General features: G+C 50.5%; 1 protein-coding gene across 6 annotated transcripts in view; it reads left to right on the forward strand.

Annotated features, from left to right (window-relative positions):
- Positions 1-16,233, forward strand: part of Tenm4 (teneurin transmembrane protein 4) — a 677,803-nt gene that overhangs the window by 322,032 nt on the left and 339,538 nt on the right. For all 6 annotated transcript variants that reach the window (XM_075953236.1, XM_075953232.1, XM_075953234.1 and 3 more), the window contains 2 exons: positions 7,806-8,093; positions 11,249-11,518. In XM_075953236.1, coding sequence (XP_075809351.1) covers positions 7,871-8,093; positions 11,249-11,518 — 493 coding nt within the window. In that variant the 5' untranslated portion in view covers positions 7,806-7,870. The remainder of the gene's footprint in view (positions 1-7,805; positions 8,094-11,248; positions 11,519-16,233) is intronic.

The following is a 16,233-nucleotide window of genomic DNA, read 5'->3' on the forward strand; positions in this document are numbered from 1 at the left end:
CTGTGTAGGGGGAAAGATGTATTGGCAGCTGAGGCCTTGCTGTCTATGGATGTCTCCCACCCAGATGTTCAATGCTCCTCCTCTATGTAAATACAAGTGGGGGCCATCTGAAAGGTCCAGATGTGAGCTTCTCCCCAGACATGGATGCTTTGTTTCTGAGACAAGCCTTCTGCACAAACCCCGCACCCAGCTCGTTCTCCTGGACAGTTTGAACTCTACCCTGCTGGGGCAGGCATCAGTGTCTCTGAATGCAGTTGAAGGTACCCTCCCTGAGGACTTTGCTGAGTCTTTGGCCGGCATTCTCTGCCACATGCACTCCGCTTTTCCTGTCCGCTGGTATTATGAAAATGTATGTCTTCGAGCAGGAGGCTCTTTCCACACCGCAGGTTTTGTCTCCCATATCTTCTCTCCCCATAGTCTGAACTCCAAGAATAACCTGGCTCCTTTCTGCTCAAGGTCATTCATCCATGTGGTAACCTACAACTGTGTGTTCTCATGCCAGCTGGCAACTCATTATAATCCTATGTAAGTAGAATGGGCTTGAAAATACCAAATTCCACCCTTGCTCTAAGATTTAGCGTGGTTTCACAAAGTTCGGGGTTTAGTTGGTAATGTATGGGCTAGGCTGGTGGCTCGGTGGTAAAATGCTTGCTGTGCATGCACAAATACCTGAGTCAGATCCCCCTTGTGCTGGATGGGCAGGCACTAGAGGATCCAGCAGCCTCACTGTCTAGCCAGCCTAGATGAACCGGTGAGCTCTTGGTTCAGCAAGAGACCCTGCCTCAAAATATGGAGCGGAAAGCAACATGCCCTCCACATGCATGCAAGGGCACACACAAGCACGTGAGACATTGATAATGTATGTGGGCCTTAGGCTGTAGCATGAGGCACATTTTCAGTTTATCAGAGCAGTCTGGAAGCCACTAATCTGTGCCACTTTTCTCTCCTGATCTCAAAACCCTCGATTGTGCTCAACTTCTCCATGGTGAAGCTTTAGACATGTCCTTGCTTTAGATACCACTATGGTCCCTGGCGAAAGACCCTGACCTTCTTCTGCCGCTGGCCCCTCTCAGCCTGGCCTGGTGGCCCTGGGACCCTCTCCCTTGTCTTCCCTCCTGTTTGAATTGCCTGCTGAATAGAGGCTCCTGGGGATCACAAGCTAAGCACGCACTCACCCTGGGCTCGACCTCTGATGCTTCAAATAAAGCTTGAACAGTTAGACAAGACTTCAGCGCTTGGAGAGGAGGGGGGATACCATAAGGGAGGCGGAGGGAGACTCCTGCGGTGCCAGCGTGTGCCCCTGCAGTATTGAAATAAGAAAGGGGATTTAGCAATGATGTGCCTGGTGACTCAGCCTGTGCTGCTAGGTGTGCAATGCTTTCCTTGGCTTTTCAGCATTTATTCTGTTTCAGATATAGACCCAGACGTGAGAGACCCATGTGATGTAGAGTAATTCACTTTTACCCTCCTTGAGCTTTTGTTATCTCATCGCTAAAGCAAGAACAAGAGAAAACAGAAAATAAGAGAATGACGCCTAGCTTGCACTGTTGCCATGGGAACTGGGAATAATACGCACACAGTAACCAGGACACGAGGAGGCATTAAGTGAACAGGGGTTTTGTTTGTTTCTTTAAGTGTTTCGTTTGTTTCAGGCAGAGTCTCATGTAGCCCAGGCTGTGCTTCAATTCTTTGTGTAGCCAAGGCTGGCTGACTTCGGGCTCCTGTTCTTCTTGCTTCCCCTTCCCAGATGCTGAAATTGCAGGTGTGTGCCGTTGAGCGCAACATAAACCGATGGCATACATGGCTTCTCTTAGCTTCGTGTTTCCAATGGTGGTCATTGAACCCACCACAGCCTTGCACACGCTCATCAAGAACTCTGCCCCTGAACTCTAAGTGCAGGTCCCTTTATGTGTGTCTCTGTTGGGTCTTTTCCTATCCGAAATGCTATTCTGATCCCCATCACCACCCCTGGCCTCCCCATTTCCACACACCTGCTCAAACATTCAGATTCTTCCAAAACTAGCTCCGTATGAAGGGAAACCGCACCAAACCAAAGTCAAAACACGAACATGTGGTAAGAGCGTCTGCTTCAAAGGAATTAAGGGCCTGAGTTCAAATCCCTAACACACATACACAAAAGAAGGGAGGGCCGCACAACAGCCGGTAACATATTCAGCACCATGAGGTTCTCTGGAGTGTGGTGGTCACCAGCCCTACCTTCAGCCTCCATGAGAGACCCTGACTCAAAGGAACGGGGTGGAAACCAATCAAGCAGCCCAGCCAGTGTCCACCATTGGCCTCCACAGGCAGGGGCAGCACACACATGTCATATATACCACACACACACACATACATGAATTCCGAATGCTGAGTATAGAATCTGAGAGTCCTGGGTTCAAGTCCAAGCCTTGTCCTTTATCCACCCTGTAAACTGGAGCATCCTGACCTCTGTGATGAGAAGCGTGAGTCCCGGTGGGAAGGCTACACTCTGTACTCAATACATACATTTCTTCTGCCCTCCTGTCCCAGCCCCTTTCTCTGGCCTCTGATAGACCAAATCAGATACCCATATCAGAGTCTAACAAGAAACGCAGGAATCTGCAGTTCCTAATTTGTCAATTTCCACTGATGGGCTTTCCTATGACACATTAGCCAGGCAGAAAGCTGCCATTGCAAGGCTTCTGACCCAAGCATCTCTGGAGACAGCAGCACAGTGACCGACTGCTCTGCTGCTCTCCCAGAAAGGGTTCGTTCTCACTGCACCTTTGTGGTGCTGGGACTGGCGCTAGAGAAGACTCCCAAAGAGTCGTGCTTAGGAGAGACTGGCCGCTGAGCCCGTGCCAAGGCCTTGATGGCTCCTAGGTGTGGTCAGCATCAGCGTCCTCACACATGGACCGCCAGCGTCAGCGGGGGCCACAGTGGCAGCTGCCTCATGGAGGTAGAGGCCCACAGCCTGGCCCAATATTGACTCCTTGGATATGTATTCACTTTTCCCCAGAGCACCCTTAAACGTCCCCATCTGCTTAAGTTAGCTCACAGTTTGCATTCTTAAGAATATTTTGCTTAGAAACAAAACCAAAAATGAGGGTGATGATGAAGACAGTAACAATGGCATTAATCAAAAATTCTTAATCCCTTATACTGACATAGAGCATTGCAGTTGGCAAAGCATCTGACGAACTATTTATATCTTAGCTTGAGGAACCTTCCAGAGTCACACAGTTAGGAGGTGGCCAGAGCTCATCTTGCCCCTGAGAGGAGTCATGGCAGCCTCCTGATGACCTTCCTGTCATCTCCAGCTGGTTATTTAGCTCCTATAAACCCCTGCTTCTTCCATAAAATGGAACCAAGTCACAGAGATGGAGACTGTGAGAACAGTAGCCCATGCCAGCCGACTGCAAATAGTTCTGGGACTCTGTGCCCTGGGTGTAACAGAGTTGCCTCTTGAAATCTGAAGTTCAGGAAATGCCATATAAGGGAGCATCGAGTGAGCATCTTCTGGCTTTGTGACTATGTGATGGAGGGCGTCAATAGCAGAACGGAACGTGGGGGAGGCCCATGCTTAGGCCCCACTTTTCTCTCCTAGGAAGCCCCGAATCTCCTCTGGAGGCCTCCAACCTCATAACCTCCTCCAAACCTAATCATTTCCCAAATACCATCAACACAGCCATGGTGTGAAGGAGGGGCCGGGAGGGGTGGGAAGAGACGCAAAGCCCATTCAAGGCATAACAGTGGGTAAGGAAAATACAAGGTGTGTTGAGGCAATGTGTTCTCTCCAGCTGGTCCTCGACCCATCCATGGATTGCAGAGCCATGCCCAGGAGCACCTCCTGCACCATCTCCCCATCCTTCTGTCAGGAGCCGCAGGTCGCTGCAGGCTTCCAGGGAGTTCGTTCTCCTATCATTCCACTCTAACCCGAGCTCTTCTCGCTCTGCTAAACACCAATTTACGTGTGAACTCTCTCTGACCCCCTATCTGTACGGAAACATAAATATTTACTGAATTGCGATGTTAAGAGGGGAAGGCGGGCTCTCCTTGCCTCTGCTCTGCTTGGGGACGTCCCTGTTGGTAGCGGCGTTCTTGGGAACGGGCATGCAGCTGCGTTCTTCATCTTAAAGCGGCTGTGTTCAGTCAGAAGAGCCACACTGGTGGGGAGTGTTGTCACCCACAAGTTTAGCAGCCATGGTAGCATATATTTCTGTGAGGTGCTCCTGTTTTGATGGTAACTGACATCTAGTTGAGGCCTTCTCAATTATGCCTTTGAAAATGGGGTTTCTGAAGTTAAGAGTTAATACATATTGAGTGTTAATTGTGTGCCGGGGGCATGTATTGACACATTGGATTCCCAGAGCAGCCAAGAGAGGCTTTGCTGGTAAGGAAACTGAAGCGTAGATAGGTTAAGTATCTTGCCCTAAAGCCACCCAGCTGGTCAGTGCAGGGAAACAAACCTGCAGCCCAGGCTGATCACAACGTTCAAAGGACACATGTAAGTAGCACCTCTAGTTTAATCTTTACATTCAACTAGTTTTGTTGTGAGATATTACTAAAGCAAACCGCCGAAAGTTTGCTGGGGTCACAGGAACGAAGTTAGTGCCAAACAGTCCTCTATTCCCTGATTTGCTCAGGGAACATCTGCAAGCACCATGAAGGCCAGGCCTGCCCTAAGGGGAAGGTAGACTCCATACCATTAGCCGCTTATCTGTGTGTCCCAGAAAGGAACAACACGACCCTCGTGGTGGGGACTGTGCCCCCTGCACAAGGAAGTGGACATGGGTCTAGGGATGGAACGAGATGATCTGAATCTAGAAGTTCATTTCGGTTAAGAAGCTAGAATTGGTCCTAGCAGCTAGGCCATGACGCAGAGGGGGCACGAGCAGATCCATGGTATGAACTGGGCTTTGGGAATTCAGCCGGCACAGCCGAGGAGGGCAAAACCATCCAACAAACCATGTGCCAAATTCAATGTGTGACCTTGGGCAAGAGAGTCACCTTCCTAGACAGATTTGTGGGTAGTCCTACGACCCATATAGGAGGATTGGCACGGCAATCTGACACGTTATCACTTATGACAGCAGGTAAATTAAGCACCCAGTAAATATTGGCTCACACCACAAATATATTTTCTACTGCTGGTGCTAATTTGGTGTGATTATGAGTGTGTTAGTACTGCCTGTTCATGATAGCTAATCTTTATCGTGTGCGTGCGTGTGCGTGTGTTCATATCAGCAGCATTTCCCCCACTCCGGGGCTAGGGAAGCCACAAGGCTCACCCAGATTAAACCAGAACAGTGCTATGGATCAAAAGCCATTACTGAATCCTAATATCAATTTAAAGAGTTATAATCAGCCTTCCTTTAAAAATTAAAGATCGATGGGCTAGAGAAATAACTCAGTAGTTAAAAGTGTTTGTTCCTCTTTCAGAGGACCCATGTCAGGTAGCTCACAACCAGCTGTAACCTGGGGAAGTGAGGTGCTCTCTCCTGACCTCTGCAAGCGTGCACACATGCCCCCCCACCACGTACACACACAATCTTTTTTAAAAAAAACTATTAGATTAACCTGGGAACTATGAGCAAGCATTAGCTTCCATGCTTCTATAACTTTTATAGATTTTTCTGCTTCTAGTAACATATTCCATAAATATATTCACTTACCAAATTATGTATGGGATGCATTGCGAGTTGGTTTCTAAGCTGAGAATTGCAGTCAGGGAATTCTAAAGACCCCAGAAGAGAAGGTGTGGATGCTCTCTGGTCTTCCCTGTGGCCTTGCTTTTCACACCCTCAGAACTTGGTCTTGGCAGTGAGTGTTGGGAGGCTGAGCATCAAGACAGCAGAACTCAAGGGCTGTAGAGATGGCAGAATACACTTCTGGATCCCCATGTGGGGATCCAATGCCATCTCCTGGCTTCTGCAGGTACCAGACACACCCTTGGTACACATTCAGGGAAAGCATTCATACACACAAAATAAAATAAGTAAATATTTTTTCAAAGACGACAGAATTTAGAGCCTAGATTTGGGCCTTCATCATATGAAGTAATTCTTGTGTGTCTTGGGTTAAACCACTGCCCGATTATCAAGCATGTTTTGAGAATGAAGACCCCAAGAAATTCACTCCTTATTGACTGCTTCTAGGCACAACTTTGGTCTCTGTAGTAATAATGACTTCGCTTCTACTGACTCATGTTACGTGCCTAGGTGGGAAGCTGAATGGTTCAGGATCCATGAAAACAGTCACATGTGTGCTTCATGGTTTTTATGCAGCACCAATAAAATCACAAATGTTTATGCTCTGAAAAGTGAAGGAAAATATGTCAGGAAAAGTCTAGATTAAGCCCTCGGGATCCATAATCCCTCCAAAGACATCGAGCACTAACTCCAGACCATCTCCTTGCAAAGTGGTTGTGGCATTCAGCTTAGGGTATAGGGCTGATCTTAGTGCGTCCAGAGGGCTTGTTAAGAGGTGGACAGAGTCTCCCACTGGAGTAGAGCTAGGAGCTACCCTGGAGAGACTCTTTGAGGAAGGAAGGAAGGAAGGAAGGAAGGTAGGTCAGTCTGAAGATCTGATGCAGGTGCCTATGCCCACAAGCCAACCTGCTAGTCCTCCAACCAAATCAGGCTTTGTTTGTCCTGCAACATGTTGCGAAATCAAAAATAAAAAAGTTTATATCTTTAAATAACGTATTTCAATTCAAAATCCAAATTCCCAGCTCATTTTAAAATTTCAGAAGACATCTCCCAACCCCTTCTCGCCAAACACCAGTGGCACCATTGGCAGGCACTAAATGCCACTCTGGCTGGCAGAGTCTTGTCCAGCAAGAGCCCCCAGTTGTGTTTCGTTTATCACAGAGCCTCCTGCTCTGCCATTTTTTCGAGCCAAACAGTGAAGAAGGAAATGTTTTGCACACCCATGTTGTTGTGATGAGTGGAACAGAACGGAGGAGGTTGTAGGCTTCCAGAAAGGAAGGCACAGCGTCTGGTCAGTCGTTTGAATGAAACATCGATTTCCTCCTGTACTGTACTCCTGGCCTGTTCAGGGGTGGGGTGAGCTTGTGTCTGTGCCCCAGACTAAAGAAAGACTCTGGAAGGAGAAACGAAGATGCCATTCAGCTAAAAGCTCTCAGGCCTTCAGAACAGAGCAATAAATCCGCTGCCATTCTGGCCTGGGTGAGCAGAATCTCAGCGTAGTGTTAATGAGTAGCCAGAATGGCCAGTCACTGAAAAAAAACATGGATAGCAACAAATGCTGGTGAGGATATGGACAGGTGAAAACCCCGGTATACTCCTGGTGTGGAAGTCAAAGCAGCCACAGTTTAAATCAGTGTGGAGATGGCTGCTGGAGACAGTAATGATGTCTGCAGACGTACAGTGACTTAGTGAGATTGCTGAAGAAATAAGTCCCAGCCTGGCTATGGTCCATCATCTCTCAGATACACCAAGAGCCCCTAAGTCAGGGTCAGGCCCTCTCTCAGATGAGAAGTAGCAAGGATTCTTCTGCCTCCAACCATCACTGGGCGCCAGCACCCTCCCGTCTTTGTTGGTAGCCCCACTGATCTCCATCCCTAGAGGAAAGCATGGGGTATCCTCAGGTAGGTAGTCCCAGCAACAGAAAGAGAAAGGATTGTCCATGAGAGGTGCCCTAGGCTGCTGCTGCAGGGTAGCAATGGCACCTGACCACACCTCAGCAGCCTGGTCTTTGACTCGCTTTGCTCCTAGAGTCCTTCGGGTCCAGGGCAGACACTGGCGTTGCCTCTCCCAACCCAAATCTGAGGCTCAGCATTGCTTCGCTTTTCCCCACTGCAGACCGCTCGGCCCTGAGTGCGGCAAGGGCCCAATTCGTGGATGTGGAAGAGCGTGGGCCCGAGGCCATGGACGTGAAGGAGAGGAAGCCCTACCGCTCGCTGACCCGGCGCCGCGATGCTGAGCGCCGCTACACCAGCTCGTCGGCAGACAGCGAGGAGGGCAAGGCCCCGCAGAAGTCCTACAGCTCCAGTGAGACCCTGAAGGCCTATGACCAAGATGCCCGCCTAGCCTATGGAAGCCGCGTCAAGGACATGGTACCCCAAGAGGCCGAGGAGTTCTGCCGCACAGGTGAGTGCATGCTGGAGTGTGGGCTGAACCCGAAAGAATACAGGTGGTGCGTGAATGAAAATGCAGGTGAGCTGGACTCTAGAGAGGGAGGAGGTGACTCTAGAGAAATCCAAGTTCCTGCTATTTGGGGCCCTGGATCTGCTGAGAGTCTACCCTGCAGTTCATACTGGGACAGACATGTTTTCTAGGTCAGCTGCCTTGCTCAGAGTGCTGGCTGGAGGCTGGGCTTGGGTACCAGCCTGGAATCAAGCTCTTCCGCTACCCCTGGTCCTTGTTAGCTGGCCTTGAGCAGTCAGTCTCCCTGCTGCTGTGACTGGTGAGGGGGACAGGGGTGTGGACACCTGTAAGTTGTAAGCAGTGATAACAGAGGTAGGTGTTGGATAAACACCAGTGCTTAGTTTGTGGGTTTATCCATTCAAGGAGCATATCTTAGCACCTTCTCAGTGTGAGCTGTGTGACCTTGAGAGATCCTGCTCCTGGGATGATTAGACTGAACCGCTTAGCAACTGGGAGATATCCTGCTGTTAGATACCCCCCCCCCGCCCTTCTTCCATCCAGTCCTCAGCCAAGTCTAGCCACTCTTTCCCAGAATACCTCTCAGTCAACTCCTTGTCTGCTTCCCCTCTGCCACTGCCCAGTCCTGGACATGGTTATATGTCCTGGAAGATTGACCTCGATGACCATCCAACCCAGAGCTGCCCATTCAGGCATAAGCCTCACTGAAGCCCGAGAGTGACTCCCAACGCTAGGAGTCCTTCCTCAGTTTCCTCCTCAGCTCCCTAGAATTTTTTGTCTCCGGCCTCTCCACCCCACCCACGGCCTAGCACATCTGAGCGGTTGCTGCATCCTGCAACTGTGATTGCTTCCTACTGTAGAGTCTTCAAGGAGCCTGTTGTTCTGCTCCAGGCCTCTGTGAGTACTGGTAGGTGACCCTGTTCCTTCCCAGTGACAGCAGTCTGTGGGATTCTTCCCTGTGCTCCTCCCCTCCACAGACAGCATCAGCCACGCATGATTTAGACATGTGCTATGTAATTTAGACATGTTTTAGCAATGCTGTTTAATCCTCACAGCAACCCCAGATTGAATCGTGTTTCCAAGATCAAACAAGAAAGAGAAGCATGCAGGCATACACACATGCACACACACACATACACGTATCTATGGCCTCATTCCCACTCCCTCCTGCAGGCCTGGGTCCACACGAAAGCTGTCCCACTAGCAAGACTGCCTCTCAGGCTTGAAAACTGTCATCTCCACAGCTCTTCCCTGGCTCATGATTTAGAGCTTCTGCCCTGGCATCCGACAGATCCGAATGTGAATCTGGTTTCAGCCCTCAGCATCCTCACCTGTGCAGAGGGACAATGGCGCCTGATGGTAGGGTGCTCATGAGGGTTATTGAGGACTGTAAACAATATCCTTGCCACTAGAGCCTGGCATGGAACCCATGCCTTATGAATGCTACTGACTTTATATTGTCACCTCTGAGCCTCAGTGAAGGCAAGAGACAAAATACCTCCAAGCTTTCCTCTAGCCCTGCCCAGCCATGCTCAACAAAACTAAGTGAGCCCATGGCTCAGATGCAAGCCCAGCGCAGCAGGCCAAGGAAAGGAGTCCCTCTGGTCCTGGGGAAGAACATCTAGGCATCTTCAAGCATGTACTGTCCCGTTTGCTAACGGCCATCTAGGATCTTAAAAGATCACTTGAAGGAACAAGGCATGGGTTATCCCCCAGCTGAAGGAAGCTGAGTTGACCTCCAGCCCAGAGTTTGCAGTTAGACTCTGAGAGAGGTTAGGATGGCGACCCAGGGTCTGGGCTCTTCAAGAAAGAGACCACGTGGTGAAAAGACTCTCCCACCTCACGGAGGGGCCCAGTTGGCTCACTGGGATCCCTAACTCTCGGACTTGGCCCTTACCTTGCAACCCTTCTCTATCCAGATGCCTCTGCTCATCAGTATGAATGCCAAATCTGTCAGCTTAAAAGGGAACGGAGGGAAAGCCCTACGGAAATCAATGCGGCTTAGGCTGTTTACGGCAAATAAATATGAGTTTTCACTAAGCAGAGCAGCCATTCTTTATGAGTGGCCTCTCTTGAGAGGGTTAACCCAGTGAGCGCGGCTATGGCGGGGTGGAGAGCGGGAGAGGAGGAGAGTGCACACAGCAGCCAGGACTCGGAATCTGCAGAGACCTGGGAAGGACCTGGGGACTGGGCTCAAGTGTGCACGGCATCACTTGTTCTTAGAAGGAGAAGAACGTATGAGAGGAGTGGAGTATGGCACACAGGAGTGAGGTTCCAAGTAGGTAACCTATCAGGCCAATACCCCAGCCGATCCCAACATTTGACTGGCCGCTGAGCAGAACCCAGAGACCCTGAGATCCAGGGCCTGCTGACATGAAATTAATTGTCTGGCTTCTGGATCTGAGGGGGTAATGGATAGGGGTGGAAGAGAAGTGGCTGGAACAGCCAGGGCAGAGTAAGGGGGGAACTAGCGGCTCCAGATACTGATGCATTTTTTACCCACTAGCATGGAAGGGTTTTACGACTTTGCCCTCAAATCGTGGCTGTGCCAGCCTCTGAACTCTTTCCCATTCCAAATTCCTCTGGCCTGTCCGGGAAAGAACTCTTGGTTCCAGAAATGTATGTAGGGCTCACTCAAGAAGTTTCTGCCTGCGTCTGGACGTTACTGGCAAATTCTATTTGAGAAGGGAGACAGAAACCTTCAATGCAATTTAACAGACGTATTAAACTGAGTGCCTTCACTCTACTGGGTTTGTCTGGAGACACATAAATTTAGAAATAAACAAGACATATAGAATCTGCCTGCGTAGAAGCCACCTTCAGCAAAAGTGGCAGACAACGGCACCATCTAACATCACCGAGGCAGGGCATCTCCCAGAGGGAACTGGGAGAAAGAGACAGCGAACTCTGCACACATGTAGGTAGGTAACACGGAGTTTCCACGGAGGAAGGCAGCAGCTTGAATCAGCTTTGATGCACAGCACTTGGCAGGGGAAGGAGGGGCAGGAGCCCTGCACGCCGAGGAGGGGGCTGGGACTGTACAGTGAGTTTGGAGTACAGCAGGAAACCCAGCCGTAAAGGGCTTCTGGTGTGGAAAACTCTCCCAGCCCCTTCACCGTAATTACCTTGTCTCCCCTCAGGCACCAACTTCACCCTGCGTGAGCTGGGGCTCGGGGAGATGACACCCCCTCATGGGACCCTCTACCGGACAGACATCGGCCTCCCGCACTGCGGCTATTCCATGGGGGCCAGCTCCGAGGCGGACCTGGAAGCCGACACTGTACTGTCCCCTGAGCACCCAGTGCGCCTGTGGGGTCGGAGCACGCGGTCAGGACGCAGCTCCTGCCTGTCCAGCCGGGCCAACTCCAACCTCACGCTCACGGACACGGAGCACGAGAACACGGAGACCGGTGAGTGCCTCCTCACCTGGCCTGTTGGTTACGGGGATGGCCAGACTGTGGTTTGCGTTATAATATTGATTTCTTGCTCTCTCCCTGGGGCTCTGGGGAAGCTGATGAAAAATGGCTTTGCCTTCAGTGGGCAAGAGTCAGAGCCTTCTGTAATGTCACATGAAAGGCCCACCCATCAGTGATGTGTCAGAGACGGCTCGCTGCACTTTGAGTCCGGACTAGGGCAAGGCTAAAGCGCTGGGTTATTACTCACAAGGTAAGGGAGCAGAGGGCTGCTGGTGTCGGTAACCCATCCTCTGGAGAGCTGGTTCCCTGTGAACTGTGCAGTGCTCAGCTCTGCTCCCCCACCAGTCCTAGGCCATCTCCAGGGCCACTGTCCCGTCCCGCTCTCCTTTGTTGCTCAGAAGAAGGGTCTACAGACTAAGACTGTCATGTAGGAGCAACTTGACCTTTGGGGTGTAAAGGAGATAGAGGTCAAAGGCTCCAAAGTTTTCAGTAGAAGGAATAAGTTTATATGATGAATGTGTGGAATTGCCCAGTCACCCAAAAGCTTGGAGTCAGGAAATCATAGTTTGCCCAAAGTGGGTCTATTTGAATAGACATTCCTGCTGAAGATTTCTAGCCCCCAGATCTGAAATCTAGAAATTTCCTATTCCAACACGATGTTCAGAATTTCAGATTTCAGAGTTTCTGCTTTTAAGACGAAGGGTCTTCAACCTACTATGAGTATTTCAAACTCACTAAAGGTGTAGGTTACCAAGGTCCCCTCCTCTCTCAGAGTGTAAGGTGGTAGACTCGCAGTCAGCCAGATTGAATCCTTCCACTGCATGCGCGTACGTCTATGGAAACATCGCATGATAACCTGTCGATGTATGCAATCGCCGTTTGTCAGTTAAGAGTTGAGAAAGTAAAAATAAGCTTTGAGGTGGAAAGGGGGCCTTGCTCCACGCCTGCCTGTCGTGGGGAGCTGACTCCAGGCTGTGTTCCATCCTCCGAGGCCCCGGGGTGCTACGGTTTTAGGAAAAGGGCAAGTAGTTTGCACATGTTTTTATGTCCGAGGGATGGGAGCTCAGCTTCGGAGTCATCCTCTCCCCTCAGATCTTGTTGGTGGGGCCCTGAGGAACTCAGAGTCCACCTTGGTCACTGTCAGAGCCCAGAACAGCCTCATCCGGGGAGGCTTTTGTTTCTGAGACGCTTGGTCAGGGGTCTGGGCTCTTACTCTCAACTCCTATAACAGGCACAATGCAACATGGGATGTTGTAATAAAACAAACTAACGAAGGAATGAGAAGAGCCAGCCAGATGCCAGAGCCCCCTACTGGCTGCCAGCTCTAAATGTAAAAACCTGGATTCCCAGCCAGCATCTGGGTCAGGATGAGGACTTAGCCCATTTAGTCCATAACAAGACAGCTCCAGCTGAGCTGCCAAAGATCAAAGCCCAGATTAGAGATCAGGCAGCTGACCACGAGAGCCAGAACCAGGTAGAGGATTTCATCCCTCTTAAAGAGCCAGCAGCAGTAGGATTCCAGATGTCTCTTCTGCCATCTGGGCCAGTGGCATCCTTCCTAGGAGTGGGGGAGGAGAGACAGGGCCTGGACCCTGCCCCAACCAGGGAGGGTCCCGCAGCCTCAGCCCCTGTGGCTCTTCCCTCCCACCGTGAATAGCTTGTACCGTTCATCTCCCACGAAGGCCCAGGCTGAGCTGGCAGCCCCATCACTCCCTAACCCGTGGAAGCACAGCACCTTTTTAAACAGCGCGCGGAGAAAATGAGGTCTAGTTGGGGGAACAGGAAGTCTTCCGTCACTGGCCTGGAGAATGGTTGGGCTGCGTCCCCTCTCTCGTCCCCTCTCTTGTCCTCAGGCTCCTCATCTACGGTTTAGTGAAATCAGTAGCTCTCATTTCCTAAGCTCTCAAATTAGGAGAAGGGGCACGTTGGTCACGTTTTGTGATTGTGAGGAAGCAGGAGATCCTCTTGTGCTGGACTGCTCTGAGCCTTTGAAATATTAACATATATGCTGATGGCTAAATGACCAGCATTTGTAGGTCGCCCACGTCATAGCCTTCAACCGCAGAACCCAGCTCATCTGGGAGGGGGCGGTGTTCTGATAGCTGCCTCTTATACCAGCTGGGCTGAATGACGTCCAGGACTTGTAGACGTGGGATTCTGACTGACGGCGGCATGCCGGAGACAGGCCTGAAAGGATTAGGGCCACGGAGAGTTAATCAGCGCACCTGATTATCAACATCTGAGTATGGCTGGCCGCTTACTCCAGCCTCAGGAGCTCACAGACTGCCGCTTCAACTCTTGGAAGTCAGTTTCTTTACAACCATTGCACAGAAACAAGGAAGTGTAACCGCAGAGGCCAAGAAGTCTGTCTTTCCGGCTCACGTGCTGGCTAGATGGAATTAGAACTCTGGCCTTTTAACCGATCTGAACTCGTAACTTCATCAGCTTTAGTTATCCTGTTGAATTCTCTGAGTAGAAAAATGCTGGGGCTGGGTGTTCTTTTGGAGGCTTCTTGCTAGGGCGATTGAGGATCATTTTCTGTAAAGTCATGACAGCGTAAGACATACACCGCCCACTTTATTGTATATCCACGAGAGCTGGATTAAGCCTCTGTTGGGGGGATAATGACATGTGCTATGAGCCAGCAGACAGCGGGGCCAGGAGGTTGGTGGCTGGTTCCCCAGCGTAGGCATGGCTCCCTTTCCCTGCTTCCATCTCCACTGGGACCACAGAGCTAAGGCAGCTGTACTCAGAAGAAATGAAGAGGCAGAGGAGAGGGAAGGGAGTCCAACAAAAGACCCTGATTTCTGCATCCCTTTCAGGCATGGCTTCCCAGAGCAGGCACCCACAGGTTTCCGTCCTCTGGAACCCTGACTCCTTGGCAAGTTGTGCTAATGGCTGTTTTATACTCTGATCGGAATCGTGATATTGATCATCAGAATGCCTTGCTATGATTCATTGCTCAGCTGGGGAAGCTGAGGCTCAGAGAGGCCATGCCCTGTCAAGAGCGTCTGTTCTTCCCCGACTCCCCTCTTCCCCTTGCCCTTTCCATGGAACCTCCCACCATCCCGTCCTCTGCTCCTCCACCGCCCACCCCTCTAGACCTGGCTCTCTCCGTTTCCTCTGAGGAGGGCTTGGATCTCATCAGAGGAGGAGGGTTCCATGCACTGGGTGTGTTAGTTATTCATCCCAGTGAGGCCACCGCTCAGGAATAAAGGAAATCCAAGAGCCCCAATGCACGCATGGGATGGCCTCTAACTGTCACAACATGGCAATGGCATTCCCACCTGCCAGCTAACACAACAGTCGCCATCAGCACGCTGGCAAAGCTTTGATTGGACTGCAGGTCTCTTTGGTCCTTCGCTTGCATCCCTCTGAGTCATAAGGAGTTAGGGTCTCTCACTTGAGAACATTGGCAGTGTGCGTCCAAGCTCTCAGAGGGACCTCCTGATAGATGTAAAGGGCAGAGCATAACCCCCGTGACCTCCAGCCACACAAGCGTGCGCTCCACTTCCACACCTGGCCTTGTGTCAGTCGAGTATGGTCTACAGTATTGACAGCGGTGGGAGCTTCCGATGAGGTCACAGGGCTGCTGTGTGCAGCTGTCATCAGTAATAACTTGTGTAGAGTCCATTAAGGCCAATTTCTGTCCCTGAAAGTTAATGTCAGCAGCTTTTATGTCACTGCTTAACATTCGAAATAAATACAAAATTGACCGGGTGATAGAGACACAAGCCCGTCCTCCTCACAACCATCAGCCAGAGAAATCCTTCAGGTCCCTCCTCCTGGTGCAGTCCAGCAAGCCGCAGGCAGTAAAGAGACTCTAGTGTGACAGACACCCAGTAGGCATCCGATAAATGCTTTTCAGAGGGTAGAGGACGTGATCTGGGCTCTATCCCCAGCACTGAGGCAGAATAGCAAAAACCTCTCTGTGGATTCATGTGGAATGTGTGGTCGCTGAGTGTCTCCTGTGTGGCAGGCTTTCTTCTAGAAGGTGAATGCAGAGTAGTAGTGGGCGGGATGGGAAGTTAGTCCCCTGTGGTCCTGTATGAGAGCAGAGGCGTCCAGCATTGGAAAGAACTGACTGCCCCTGAGGAGACCGGACCTCGCCGTGAGGTGCAGTGCACCAAGTCCCAGCTGTCAGACCTTGAACAAGTTGGTTCACCTCTTTGAGCCACGGAGCCTGGATTTAAGAGCAACACATTGGTGGTCGTTAGAGGCAGGGAAGGAGATCCTGACGGTGATTGTTACAGGCTACAGAGTTCCAGTCTGGAGGGTGAGGCAGTTCTGGAGATAAATCTAGTGAAAGTTATACCACTTATTCACTTTAAAAGCCCTGATATTAGGTTTAATTATCATGGTTAAAAACTATAAAATCTGGGGATTGGGGAGATAGCTCAGTCAGTAAAATCCTCCCTGTATAATAATGAGAACCTAACTCCATCCTCAGAAGCAGCATTTTAAAAGAATAGAAGGCCAGGAGTTATGGTAACCTTGTGATCCTGATACAGGGGTCATGGAGACAGGTGGGTCCTGGGTCTCACTGGCTAGCCAGTATAATCTAATTGTCAAGCTCCAGGCCAATGATAGACCCTATCTTTAATAATAATAATAACAACAACTGTAATAATTAGGTAGACAGTGCCTGAGAACCCATACCCACTGTTGACCTCTGGCCTCTACATGGGCACACATACCCCTAGACTCAT

The sequence above is a fragment of the Microtus pennsylvanicus genome, chromosome 18 (genome assembly GCF_037038515.1).
Source record: "Microtus pennsylvanicus isolate mMicPen1 chromosome 18, mMicPen1.hap1, whole genome shotgun sequence".
Classification (NCBI taxonomy): Eukaryota; Metazoa; Chordata; class Mammalia; order Rodentia; family Cricetidae; genus Microtus; species Microtus pennsylvanicus.